Source organism: Rhipicephalus sanguineus, chromosome 4 (assembly GCF_013339695.2).
Source record: "Rhipicephalus sanguineus isolate Rsan-2018 chromosome 4, BIME_Rsan_1.4, whole genome shotgun sequence".
Classification (NCBI taxonomy): Eukaryota; Metazoa; Arthropoda; class Arachnida; order Ixodida; family Ixodidae; genus Rhipicephalus; species Rhipicephalus sanguineus.
The window spans coordinates 51934671-51949029 of record NC_051179.1 but is presented as its reverse complement, the minus strand read 5'-3'; the positions used below and the strand labels follow the sequence as shown (position 1 = coordinate 51949029).

At 48.0% G+C, this 14359-nt stretch overlaps 1 protein-coding gene across 3 annotated transcripts in view; it reads left to right on the top strand.

Moving 5' to 3' along the window:
• The window catches only part of LOC119389988 (protein ABHD11), a 76402-nt gene that overhangs the window by 32498 nt on the left and 29545 nt on the right, over positions 1-14359 (top strand). For 2 of the 3 annotated variants that reach the window (XM_037657481.1, XM_037657480.2), the window contains exon 6: positions 1886-2047. The exons of the other annotated variant lie outside the window; for it this stretch is intronic. In XM_037657481.1, the coding sequence (XP_037513409.1) occupies positions 1886-2027 (142 nt within the window). In that variant the 3' untranslated portion in view covers positions 2028-2047. Of the gene's footprint in view, positions 1-1885; positions 2048-14359 lie in introns of those variants that run through there. 3 annotated transcript variants of the gene reach the window in all.

The following is a 14359-nucleotide window of genomic DNA, read 5'->3' as shown; positions in this document are numbered from 1 at the left end:
GCTATGTCCTGTGTGTTCTTCCTTCGTCCCCGTCTGTGTGCACCGTAACCTTGCATGACGCAGCACCGACTAGCCTGCCAAGCCATCCTCGTATTCTGCCCGCACGCGCATGTATTTCTGACTGGTTTCGAAGAATGAACGCTTTTGGACCTCAATGTTTTGTTCATGTACCTTTCCACTTAGTAAGGAGAGAAACGAAGTAGTAGTAGTAGTAGTAGTAGTAGTAGCAGTAGTAGTAATATCTGGGGTTTAACGTCCCAAAACCACGATATGATTATGAGAGACGCCGTAGTGGAGGGCTACGGAAATTTCGACCACCTGGGGTTCTTTAACGTGCACCTAAATCTAAGTACACGGGCCTCAGACATTTTCGCCTCCATCGAAAATGCAGCCGCCGCGGCCGGGATTCGATCCCGCGACCTTTGGGTAAGCAGTCGAGCACCATAACCACTAGACCACCTTGGCGGGGCAGTAGTAGTAGTAGTAGTAGTGTAGCACCCCAACAATGGTATAGTACAGGATAGTACGATCGTATAGTGGTAACAGCAGCATAGTGGTACTAGTAGTAGGCTTATAGGCAGAATGATCTCCGGGATGGATAGACGTGTAAAGGTAGGATACTCTTTCTCTGTCTCTCTCTCTCTTTGTGTGGCCGGTTAATTTCACCTATTAATTCGGTGATTTCATAAATAGTGCTCACAAACTGAAACGCGACATAACTGCTGCAGTGGCAGAGGGAGAGACTTGTATCGTTATTGCTGGGGGCCAGGTCGCACGTTCGATTCCCAACGGTTTATGCTGCATTCCGCTTGGATAGAAAAAAGATCACGTGATAACCATTCAAGTGCGCCTCCAAGCGTACCTCAGATGACGTAAATCAACCCGCGGTCAGTCAACGCGGTTCCTCGCTATGATCTTGGAGCGTGAAGCTCAATCAATTGGTCAATGAATGAACTAATTAGTCAGTCAGTCAGTCAGTCAGTCAGTCAGTCAGTCAGGTCGGTCGGTCGGTCGGTCGGTCGGTCGGTCGGTCGGTCGGTCGGTCGGTCGGTCGGTCGGTCGGTCGGTCGGTCGGTCGGTCGGTCGGTCTGTCTGTCTGTCTGTCTGTCTGTCAGTCTGTCTGTCAGTCAGTCAGTCTGAGCCACTTAATTAATCATCCAGTCTCTCTCTGCACCTGCCGTGGTAGTTTAGCGAGTAAGGTGTCACGCTGCTAAGCTAGGACGCGGGTTCGATTCTCGGCCACGGCGCGGCAGCATATCGATAGTGACGAAATACAACACCCGTGTACTTCGATTTAGCTGCACGTATAGTCCGTTGCCATATCAGTCCAGAACTCCCAACTACACTTCTTCCCTCATAATTATATTGTGGTTATCATGATGAAAACCCCCGGAAATTTTGAAACTCCCTCTCACATAGATAGATAGATAGATAGATAGATAGATAGATAGATAGATAGATAGATAGATAGATAGATAGATAGATAGATAGATAGATAGATAGATAGATAGATAGATAGATAGATAGATAGATAGATAGATAGATAGACAGACAGACAGACAGACAGACAGACAGACAGACAGACAGACAGACAGACAGACAGTACCCCAACAACAGTAGTATAGCATAATGTAGTGCAGTATAGTATAGTATAATATAGTATAGCGTAGTATAGTATAGTTGTTTAGTACAGCGGTGATAGCAGCAGTACATTATTAATAGCAGCCTAGTAGTATCAGTATTCTCCCGCTGATTGATCTGCGAGATGAATAGAGGTGTCAACATAGGACACTCGAGGCAGTCTGTCTCTCTGTCTTTGTGTGGGCGGTTTACTTTACGTGTTACTTAGGTAAAAGATTGATAGATATAATCCTTGATGTTTCAGGACTGCCGAGCACGGGGCGATCCGGCGCGCGTTCCCCAAGGCCCGCATCGTGAGCGTCGAAGGAGCGGGCCACTGGGTCCACCGGGACAAGCCCGCGGCTTTCCTAAGACTCGTCAAGGACTTCATGGCGCAGCAACAATAAATTATGCCTCGGCCATCCACCGCGTGATATCTTAAACGCGATATTGGCTCGCTGATAAGACGAGCAGAGTGCGGACGCAATCGCAATGCTAAAGAGGACGTCGCTGACATCATTACACTGCAATCATTATGTTACGGAATGCAGTGCTCGTTTTATCAGCGACAGCGTATAGTGTGTGTCTCCGAATGACGTCTGTTGGTCAGAGCACTGCAGCGAGGATGCCCCTGTATCTGAACTGATCTTGCTTTTATTGCGATAGCAATTATATGGACAGTCTCGGCTGGATTTTGCCGTCGCCGTCGCCGTCGCCGCCGTCATGCACCGTATATGTATAAGTATGTATATATATATAAAGGCCCCAAAGAAAAATAACTCAGAAAAATGCTTCCGAAGCGCGGAATCGAACCAGGGACCCCCCGCTCCGCAGCGAGCGGCGCTATCCACTACGCCACGAAACGCAGATCCTCGACGCAGCTAACGGCGAGCATTATATACACACCATTTAGCGCTGGACAGACTCAGAGACAGAAGGCGATAATAAGCGTTTCTTCATTACCAGCGAGGTGGCGCTAGGAGGCCGACGGGCGCATTTAAAAGTCGTCGGCGAGCTCGCTCGCTTCTTATATTTGCGCATGGGAGAAGCTTGCCCTTCCGCTGTCTGCTCGCGCGGTTTTCTCGTGGCGCGGGGTAGAGGAATGTTTCACGCTTTCACCGTGATGTCCGCGCTCATGTTACGGCGCGTACGAATGTCACTCGAGCTCAGGGACGCCGCTAAACGAACAAACAGAAGATGAGCGCGAACTATCAAGTATCACAGCTCGACACTTGAAGCACGCTAGTTTCCTTCGCTGCTTCGGCCGCCTTTGCAACAGAAGCGCTGTTCAAACTGAGAGTATCCATTGGCGAGCCTGACTTCGTATAGCATTAGTTCCTTGCTATCGCATTCATTGCTTCGCCCTTGCGGCGAAACTGTGTTTAATGTCACATGAATGTTAAGAAGGTAATCATTGGATATGAGAGTTGGGCTAGTTGGTACGACTTGAGGCACATCTAATCCGTGCAAAAAAGGGAGGGAGGGAGGAGAAGAAAAACGGAAAGACAGGGAGGTTAGCCAGGTCTCAGACCGGCTGGCTAACCTGTGCTGGAGAAAGGGGAGGGGGGAGTGAAAGATGATAGAAAAAAGATGTTACAAAAAAGAAGAAAAAAAAGAACAATAGTACGATAAACGACACTACTTAAAGTCTGTCTATGAGACTAGTTTCGCGCGAAAAGCGCAACAACGCTTTCAAAGCTTTCTGTGCCGAGGATGGTTTCGGCCAGTGTCTTAAGATCTTAACCTCCGACAGTGGACGATTGTCAAGTCTATTTAACACTTTGGACAGTTCTTCTCTTGGTGCACTGAAGCGAGGACTCTCACAGAGAACATGGGCGATTGTCTCCTCGCAGCTACAGTTATCACATGTCGGGCTGCTGGCCATTCCAATTCGAAATGAGTAGGCCTTCGTGAAGGCCATCCCGAGCCACAGGCGGTACAGGAGCGTCTCCTCAGCTCTAGATATTCCTGACGGAAGACGGAGCTGTAGATACGGGTCCAAGTTGTGAAGACGGGCGTTGGTAAATTCCGTCGAGTTCCAGTGTGCCAGTGTCAGTTCACGTGCATGGAAACGAAGCCTTGTTGCGGCGTCCGTTCTTGACAGCGGTATAGCTGCAGAATGGAGAGCATCATGGGCAGATCGGGCAGCTTCATCAGCACGGTCATTTCCGTAGATACCGCAATGACCCGGTATCCACTGATAGGTTAGGCTGTGGTGCTTCTCAATGGCGCGGTGATGAAGCAGTCTTATGTCAGCGACTAACTGTTCATTTGGTCCATGACGATATGGGGACATAATGCACTGGAGCGCTGCTTTGGAGTCGAAGACTGACCACGCCTGTGGCGTTTCTTCAACAACGAACTCTAGAGCAGCAGGGATGGCGGTGAGTTCTGCAGCCATCGATGATGTCAAATGCGACGTCTTGAACTTTGTGATGACTGATTTCTCGGGTATGACCACTGCCCTGCTGAGCTTGTAGAAGAAACTGAACAGTCAGTGTAAATGTGAAGGCGTCCACTGTATTTTTCATGCAGGAACAATAGAGTGGCTTGTTGTAGGGCCAGATATGACGAGTGTTTTTTCTTTTGTATGCCGGGAATGGTTATCAGGGCTTCCAGTGGATGTAGACACCACAACGGCAACGGCGGTCTTGCTGCGTGTGTGAAGTTCGTGGGAATCACTGCGCTACGCGAATCAATAATACCGCTGAACGCAGAGTGTGGCCTAGCAGCTGGAAGTGAGACGAGGTGGTATGATGGATGCCGGGCGGCATGTCTTATGTGCATTCTTAAAGCATCGACGCGAATGTATGTTGTGATGGGGTGATCACTAGCGATGACGACAGTCGCTGCTGAGGACGCGCATCTCGGAAGCCCAAGGCATATCCTCAGTGCTTGAGCTTGAATCGACTGGAGTACGCGTAAGTTTGTTCTTCGGGTCCTGCCCAGTACAGGTAAACTGTAGCGCATGAAGCCGAGGAAAAGTGCAGTATACAGTTGAAGCATCGCTCGTACAGATGCACCCCATGATTTTCCCGCAAGAAACCTTAGGACGTGTGTGATCATTTCGAGCTTCTTTTTCATGTAGGCGATCTGGGGGCTCCAGGACAAGTCGCGATCTACGATTACTCCCAGGAAACGGTGGGTCTTCACGTAGCTGATGGTGCGGCCATTGATTTTGATGACGTATGGGGTCATTACCTTGCGCGTAAACGCAACCACTGAGCATTTCTCAGACGACAGTTCCAGTCCCCGTCCTTGGAGGTAGTTTGCCGTCAGTGTAGCCGCTCGCTGAAGCCTGGCTCGTACGTGTAGACGCGTAACCCCTGACGCCCAGATGCAGATGTCGTCTGCGTATATTGACAGATGCACAGACCGCGGAAGAACGTCAACAAGACCGATGAGCGCAAGTTTAAAGAGTATGGGGCTCAGGACTCCACCTTGAGGTACGCCGCGACAAGTACAATGTTGCGTTGTTGTACCATCTTCTGTCTGAACAAAGAAGGTTCTGTCCTCCAAACAGCTGTAAATCCAATGATAGACGCGGCCCCCCAATCCAATGTTACCCAAGGCGTCCAGGATGGCTTCATGCAATACATTGTCATATGCGCCTTTCACGTCCAAGAACATTGCCGCAGATCAGGGGCGTAGCCAAGTGAGGGGGGTTGGGGGGTTCAACCCCCCCCCCCCCCGAAATTTTTTAGTTTTGCTTGCGTATATATATATACACGCACACATACAAACGCACGCACGAACATACATAAAGTATGGTTGAACTCCCCCCGAAAAAAATTTCTGGCTACGCCCCTGCCGCAGATAATCTCTTCATGCTTTTTTGTTGCTGCACAGACGTGAGAAGGTCAATAACATTATCTATAGAAGACCGTCCACGCCGAAAACCGGTCATAGCATCAGGGTATATCTTGTTATGCTCCATGTACCACTCTATGCGAGTCAGTATCATCCTCTCCATCACCTTTCCAAAACAGCTGGCAAGCGCGATGGGTCGATAGGAGGCCAAGTCCAGAGAAGCTTTACCTGGTTTGAGCAGGGGGACGATTCGGCTGGACTTCCACGAAGGAGGAACCATTCCGTTACACCACGAGTCGTTGCATACCGCTAGGAGGGCACGCCGAGCTGCTTGTCCGAGGTTACAAAGGGCCATGTAGGTGACGCCATCAGGCCCTGGTGATGACGAACGCTTGCATGCTGCCAAAGCTGCCTGAAGCTCCACTGCAGAGAACAGGTTGTCCATCCGGGAATCTCTGGACATCGGCGCGTTTCCTAGGTTACTCAGGGCTTGGTGCATGCTTCACCGATCAACTTATTCTCACTTATAAGGACACTGAAGAGGACATTGATTTCCGTTGTGTTAGCGAATAATCGTTCAGTATCAATAGCATCACTCTTGCCGCGAGAAGACACTTGGTGGGCCAGAAAACGCGCGAAGAGAAACTACGACCGTAGTTTGCGAGCAGTTATTGAATAAAATCCAGAACGCACGTGTGAATGCCGCCTCGATTCCTTCTCTTGTTGACGTTTTCTTAAATGGAAACGGCTAAAATGTGACCCAAAGACTAACACACGCTTATTTTAATAACGATAATTCAGGTAGCTTAAAACTTCTTGATCCGACATGGGGTCTGGCCAGATAAGAGTGGTGGAGTGTCATTTTGTGCACTGTATCCCATGGGAAAAAGACATTTCGGGGGAGGCATGGGCACGGTGTGGCACCCCTTGGCTACGCCACTGCACACTACTGACCATTGGTCCACTAAAAATTACGAAGGGAACACGCGGGCGTCAGACACCAACGTATGTGCCTATAATAAAAAGTCACAGTTTCGCCGCAAGTGCGAAGCAATGAATGCGATAGCAAGAAACTAATGCTATACGAAGTGAGGCTCGCCAATGGATACTCTCAGTTTGAACAGCGCTCCTGTTGCAAAGGCGGCCGAAGCAGCGAAAGAAACTAGCGTGCTTCAAGTGCGAGCTGTGACATTTGATAGTTCGCGCTCATCTTCTGCTTGTTCGTTTAGCGGTGTCCCTTGAGGTCTAGTGACTTTAGTACGCTCCGTAACATGAGCGCGGACGTCACGGTGAAAGCTTGAAACACCCCTCTTCCCCTCACCACGAGAAAACCGCGCGAGCAGACAGCCGAAGGGCAAGGTTCTCCCTGCGCAAATAGACGAAGAAGCGAGCGAGCTCGCCGACGACTTTTATATGCGCCCGTCGTGCTCCTAGCGCCATCTCGCGGGTAATGAAGAAACTCTTATAAGTGCCGGCCGTCTCTGAGTCCGTCCAGCGGTAAAAGGTGTGTATATAACGCTCGCCGTTAGCTACGTGGAGGATCTGCGTTTCGTGGCGTAGCGGTTAGCGCCACTCGCTGCGGAGCAAGAGGTCCCTGGTTCGATTCCGCGCTTCGGAAGCATTTTTCTGAATTATTTTTCTTTGGGGCTTATATATATATATACATACTTATACATATACGGTGCATGACGGCGACGGCAAAATTCAGCCGAGACTGTCCATAAAATTGCTATCGCAATAAAAAAGACGACGCATGTCGCGTCAGAAAGACGTATCCTGCTCAAATGAAAGACTTCAAAGGAGCATATACACTAACTTCAAAAGGCACTTTCTGGACAGACATTTCGGATTTAGACTCAGTGTCTGATCAGCAATGCCTCGAAATTCATTGTCACTTCTGTGTCGTGTCTAGACAGCTTCGCCGGTCATCTACTTTCACATAGTGGAATGGCTTCTCAATTTTCTGTTCTCATTGCGCTCTTTGTATATTCTTTACCTTTAAATTCTTACAGCCTTCCGTGGTGGAGCGCCTGGTCGCGGTGGACTCCGCAGCAATCGCCGTGCCGCCAGCGTTGGTTGCCGAATGGTTGCCTTGGCAAATGAACGCAATGGAGCACATCTTCTCGTTGCTGTCGCCTGACATGAGCCTAGAGCAGGCGCTTCAGGTGGCCGATCAATACCTCAGCACGCAAGTGACCGTGAGCTAAATTTAAAATATTGTGTTCTGGCGCTTTGCATCGTGCCCAAACCGCCACATCATCACGAGGTACGCTGTAGTTGGGAATTCCGGATTGATTTTTGACCATCTGTTTGTTGCATTTCGCACCCCCACCCATCGAAGTGTGGTTGCCAATACCGGGAATCGAACCCGCGACATCGTGCTTAGCAACGCAACACCTCAGAACCCAAGCTACCATGCCGGGTCGTTTAAAATTGTTCTACGCACGACGGACAACGCAGTACGAATTCAGCCAGCTTGTGGCCAGTAATCGTCACTATCTATATAATTTGCTTTTTATTGCGATAGCAATCACATGGACACTCCAAGTGCATTTTTTACCGTCGTCGTCATGTTCTGCATAAAGCCCAAATCTTGTCGATTTGAGCTTTATATCGGCACGCGCGTCGTATGTTACATGTGCGAGCGAAAGCGCGCGAGACTGCCAACGAATGCTGCTTAAAGAGACATAAAACAAGCCGGCCGCCTCCGTCGAACGAAAGGCGCGTGGTGATAAGAGCCGGAAGTGGGGGGAGAGGGGCTGCACGCCTCTGGAAGGAAATGCGTACTACGAGCATAGCAGGGGCGTAGCCAGAAATTTTTTTCAGGGGTGGTTCAATCATATTTTGTGTATGTTCGTGCGTGCGTTTGTATGTGTGCGTGTATATATACGCAAGCAAAATTGAAAATTCTTGGGAGGGGGGTTGAAGCACCAACCCCCCTCCCCCTTGGCTACACCCCTGGACCATAGCAGGGTTCTCCATTAGGGGGGGGGGGGCAAAGCATCACAGCTGTGAACCCCCCCCCCCCTGTTTGCAATAATGCAATAATGAAAAGGAAGTGGAAAGGGGGGGGGGGTAGCCGTCGACAAGAAATGGCGGCAACAACTCCTTGATTTATTTTTTATTTCAGTAAAAAAAAGAGCGTGACGTTGCTCTCGCAGTGGCCTGTTATTGGTACACGGCTTTCGTGTAAAGGTGAGACGTAAACAGTTTCTGAGAACGCAACGTCAGTGGTCCTCGGCCGCGATTACCGCCAAAGAACAATGCGTGGTCATAACCCCGCACATTAACCAATGACGTGACAGGTACGACTGAGCAAAGGTGTGGGAAGAATCGAAGCCCCCCTTTAGATGATTGGGGGGGAGGGAGGGCGCTGCCCCACTGCGCGCTCGCCTATGACTATATATGGCAGCCCTGGCGTTATCACTCGCGGTCGAGTGCGTATCTTTAGAGGTGATCAGCAGACGGCGAATACCTTTGTTATGTGTTGTGCTCTCATCGCAAAGAGAGAGAGAGAGAAAGCTCTTTAATGAAAAACAGAGAATTCTGCCGGCGTACCTAAAGGCGCCTACATGCTACTCTGTATAGGGGAGGGGAGTGAGGACAGAAAGGCCCTAGGAGGAGGAGGGCAGAAAAGAAGGAAAAAAAAAGAAGATAATATGATCGTGGTATGTACATGTCACAACGTAATGATGTTGATGTAAGTTAATTTACAGTTTATCAATTCGGTGAATGTCCTCGAGGAATCGGAACAGAAATTTTAAAATTTTACGTTGCTGAGAAGGAGAAGACGTAGGTCCGAGTATATTCCTGAGATCTAGCGGTGCTTGGAAAGTTGAGCATATTCTACTTTCGATACAAGTTCTTTCATCTCTGTATGCCTGGCAATATAATAAAATATGTTCTATTGTTTCTAGAGCACCACAGTTATCACAGTATGGGTCAGTGGTCAAACCAAGGCGGCACATGTAGCTATTGGTGAATGCTGCGTTGAGGCGAAGACGATGATAAAGTGTCTCAAGGTGACGAGGAAGGTGATTCGGAAGTCTTGTTTTTAAGTCAGGGTCTACGGAGCGGAGAAAGAGGTCTTGAGGTTTGCGTTGAGGCCATAGACAGCACGAAAGTCACTGCACACGCTGCAGCGGCCACGTTTCCTAAAGGAGCGAGCTACTATGCTTTCCTCGTATGAGATGAGAATTGGTGGCTATCGCATTCGAAACTGTCACTGTCTTTCGGAGAAGCTCACTTTTTCTTAAGTGAAACAGTTGCGCAGATTTGTGGCGATAAATGGACGTTGCACCGAGAATAGACTTAAACGGAATGAATGCTATGTTAGTCGTGACGTCTGCGCAAAATTGAAAAAGGTATGCTTAATTGAAGGCCTAGATGGTAATTCGCAAATGTCGTCTTCAACCAGAGGAGTCAGTTAAGCGTGGGAAAGAGGGAGCAGAAGCCAGTACAACGAAATGGCTAAAAAATGTTCCTTTGATTTCATTCAGTCTCAGTCTAACGAGTGAAGCTTGGGTGAACTGCGCGAGGACGGGTCTAGGAAGGTAACAGGACCGCGCAGTTCATCCGAAGTTCAGATGTTCCAGAAAGCCCAGCATAAACACCCTTCTGGCACTAATTGAGTTTGCACGCATTTCTTTTTCTCGAATATCGGTACAGTATTTGTAATACGTTGCGTTCGATGTCCTTCGGCAGAAACCATACGTCCGTAGCGGCTTGCTGGCCAACGTTCGCAAGGGACCTTGTTCGTACGAATGGCAGCCCAACCACAAGGCGCTCAGGAGTAACATCCCGTCATTGGCAGATCCTCACTACATCGACAACGGACGTTCCAACATGGACGCACTGTTCGTCGCAGCCGACGAATCTATAAACCTCACGAAAGAGCACGTATTACTGGTTGCATCTAAAAACAAACGACGTGACAATTTCCCTTTAAAGCAAACGTTTTTTTGTGAACTCCGTCAGATATTGCTGATGGTACTGCTGCAGCTGCTGCTGGATTTCGGTGAATGTCTAGCCGAATATGGTCACACTTAATAAATTGCAGCAGATCAAACGCGATAACGCCTAACATCCGTTATGCCACATCAACTCGGCCAAGTGACTTCCGGTATTCAATTACGGTCAGTGCCTGACTTTCTTCCGGTCAACACGTCACTTCCGGTTATAGCATAGCCAAGGAATATCTATGAGACAACCATGATAAGAGATGATCGTGGACACCGTGGACATGGTACACCTTTACAGAGAGTGGATGATACAAGCCTTTAAAGCCTCGCGCAAATCTGAGGTTTGGATGAATGATGCAGACGCGAAGAAGCTTCGTGGTATGTTCATTCCAATAGGGCGTGTTGGGCCTGCCACGGCTTTATCCGGATAGCAATTATATGGAAACACCAGGCGCATTTTTGCCAGTAGCTGTCGCCGCGAGGTTCCGCATAAAGTCCAAAAGCGATAACATGGCCCTGCGCATCGCGTCGTATCTTTTATGTGCGAGTGAAAACGTGCGAGAGCAGCGGACGTTCGCGGCTCAAGCGGAGAAGGAAAGCGCCGGCACCGGCAACTGCCGGCGCGATCGCGCCCGCCCTACCTTGACAGGGATGATAAGCAGACGTATGACTCATACCTTTGTATACGTCTTGTGTTCGTGCCGCTCAGTTTGCCTTGAAGCGATAGACAGCACGAAGATCGCTTCGCTCACTGCAGCTGCTACGTTTCCTTACGCCAAAGTTTCTATGAGTTACACCACATCGGATGCTAAAAGGAGCGAGCTGCTAGCCTTTCTTCTTATAACATTCCAATTTGTTGCTACCGCATTCATTGCTTCGCCCTTGCGGTGAAAATGTGGCTTTTACAACAGAGCTATTATGGTCGAGGTTGGCCGTGCGTCGTAGATAGAAAATTATCATCATCATGAACCGGCACGCGCCCTCTTCGTCCTCTTCTTCATCGCCTTCCTCTTCTTCCTCTTCTGCTTCGCCCCCAGAACACGCGCGACGATTGTCCCGCGTGCGATGCAATAACTCTGATGGGCGAGAGAGCGAGTACAGGGAGAGAGAAAGAAAGATAGAGAAAGCGAGAAATTCTTAGCGAGGCGAAATTCGAACCCGCGTCCCCACGATCCGCAGGCGAGCGTCTTAACCACTTGGCTATCCAGGCACGCCAACATAGTATAACATATATCCTTCTATGGTATATTATAGCAAGGGGGTGGGAACAGGAAATGAGGGTGAGGACGAGAGATGTCAGGGCGAGGAGGACGGAAAGGAGGAGGGGAGAACGAGTACAGAGAGTGAGAGAGAGAAGGAAAGACTAATAAGGAAAGAAAAAGAGAGAAATAGAAAGAAAGGGAACAAAGAGAGAAACAAATAGAAGGCGAGAGAACGACTACAGGGAGAGAAAAAGTAGGACATAGAAAGAAAGAGGAATAGAAAAAAAAAGAACAGCAAGGAAGGGAAGGAAAAGAAAAAAGACAGAAGGACACAGAAAGAAAGAGAGAGACAGAAAGAGATAGAAAGAAACAGACACACAAAAAAAAAAGATTGAAAAAAGGGAGCGAGCATAGCCATGTATGGTATAGTATAGCAAGGGTTGGGGAAGAAAGAGGCGAGCCAAGCCAGGACCAGCAAGGCGCCCACCAGCTCAGCTGTGACCCAGCCATGCACGACTTAGTGCAAACTGCGCAAGTTTTTTCAAAGCTAGTTAAATTTTGTCTCGTGCGTTCTCTGGGGGCTTGGCTTGGCTAAACCGAATGCTGTTTTGTTTTGTCTTTCACAGGGCAGATGACCTCAATGACATCAAGAAGATATTTCCCAACGCACGCCTCGTTACCGTGAAAGGCGCCAACCACTGGGTGCACAACGATAAGACGGAAGAGTTCGTTGACCTCGTGAGGGACTTCATGGCAACGCAATGCAGACATAAAATCCTTTTGGAACGCACCAAGTATACAGCACACACGACCGCATAGACTGGACGGAACTCTCTAGACTCGAGACAACGGTGATTTGCTGACTGTGGCTTGGTGTTGCTTTCACTAAATCAACGAGTGCGTTGACGAAGTGGGATTGGCAAGACACCCTTTTTCAGCCACGTGCTCCCGCCGCGACCTTCGTCCGATCTCAGTGAACTTTTGCGTAAGGATAGACATGAGAGTATCATCGAAGGCTAATGTACCTGTTATATGACAGTGTGGTTGGGAGATTCAAAACATTTCAAGCATAATTGACTGGATCATGATACGGTGAAATTATAACATCACAAAGTTCGTTTGACAAAACGGCTGCATTCACATTTATTTGGAGAATGGTGTACAAACGATTAAAAAATGTGGTGGGGAATTGTCTTGCAATATTTATTTTACTTTATGTGCCACCTTCCGAATTCTGTACCTTGCGCGAATCAAATGTTACTTCGTTACATCCGATACTGCTGTGGCTCTCGCGTTTTCGGTTTCATTATAAAAAGAATAAATGTTAATGAAATGTAGCTTGTCCAACCACAGTTCGTACTTAGTTCGCTATAACCGAAAATTCACTATATCAGTGTTGGTTATAACGAGGTTCAGTTGTATCTTTTTCGAACGAAATATCTTAGGAATGCGTTTCTTCTTTTCAGATAAACAAATGCCTACAATTTTAACAAAGAGGTAAGAAGATGTCGTGTTTTAGGCTGGTGTATTTGGGCTGAGCTCGACCGTTACGAGTTCGTATGCAAAAAAAAAAAAAAAAAAACACGCACTCGCAGGTTCCACCCGTATACGAACCGTCACTCTCTATTATCTCCCGCTAACCTCGTAAAGCAACACCCTGCATGGCGCGTCTTCGTCTTTTTATCAGCGCTGTCCAGCACGCATACATATCGTGGGACTGAAGGATCGCATTTCCCAGCAAGATAACGTGGAGTGACTGACCGATGGATTATTATTCTGAGCGCGAGGGGACAACCCTCCTACAGCCGGGGGTCGCTTTCTGTAGATAATTTGGATGTAAATAGTCTTTCCATTTCAATAGACTAATGACACGTCGCGACACTCAGAATGTGTTGGAAGGGTATCCTCGCGACCACAGTCGTCGCACGAGGAGTTGCCGGCCATTACGATGTGAAGTGCAAAACACTTCGTGAGCGCCACTCTTCGCCACACATGTCCTACAAATATATAACGCACAGAGGCAATCGCTCACATTTACGCTAGCTCGCTTAGATCAAACGCCAATGTCAGGCGAAAACCATCGAGGGATGTCAACCACGTAAGTCATTGCAGCTGACGGCGATGAAGAATGGCTGCTTTTTTCAAGAACAAAATTAAGTGGCTGTATAGCCTCGAATTGTGGTCGTGTTTGTTGAATGAGATAACAGCTATTGCGAAGTGACCGCGAGCAGCAGGAGTGACCGTGATCTATCTATCTATCTATCTATCTATCTATCTATCTATCTATCTATCTATCTATCTATCTATCTATCTATCTATCTATCTATCTATCTATCTATCTATCTATCTATCTATCTATCTATCTATCTATCTATCTATCTATCTATCTATCTATCTATCTATCTATCTATCTATCTATCTATCTGTCTGTCTGTCTGTCTGTCTGTCTGTCTGTCTGTCTGTCTGTCTGTCTGTCTGTCTGTCTGTCTGTCTGTCTGTCTGTCTGTCTGTCTGTCTGTCTGTCTGTCTGTCTGTCTGTCTGTCTGTCTGTCTGTCTGTTATTGTAACGCTACACCATTGAAACGTAGACACCATAAATTGCAGCTTACTTAATAACGCATGATAATAACTTCCTTTTATAAGCTTCGCGGAAGGTTATCCCACATTTTGCTTCCTTAATATAACAACTTCCTTCTGTTAGCTTCGCAAGGTTATACCATATTTTGCTTGCTTAGTAACGCATGAAAATAACTTCCTTCTATTAGC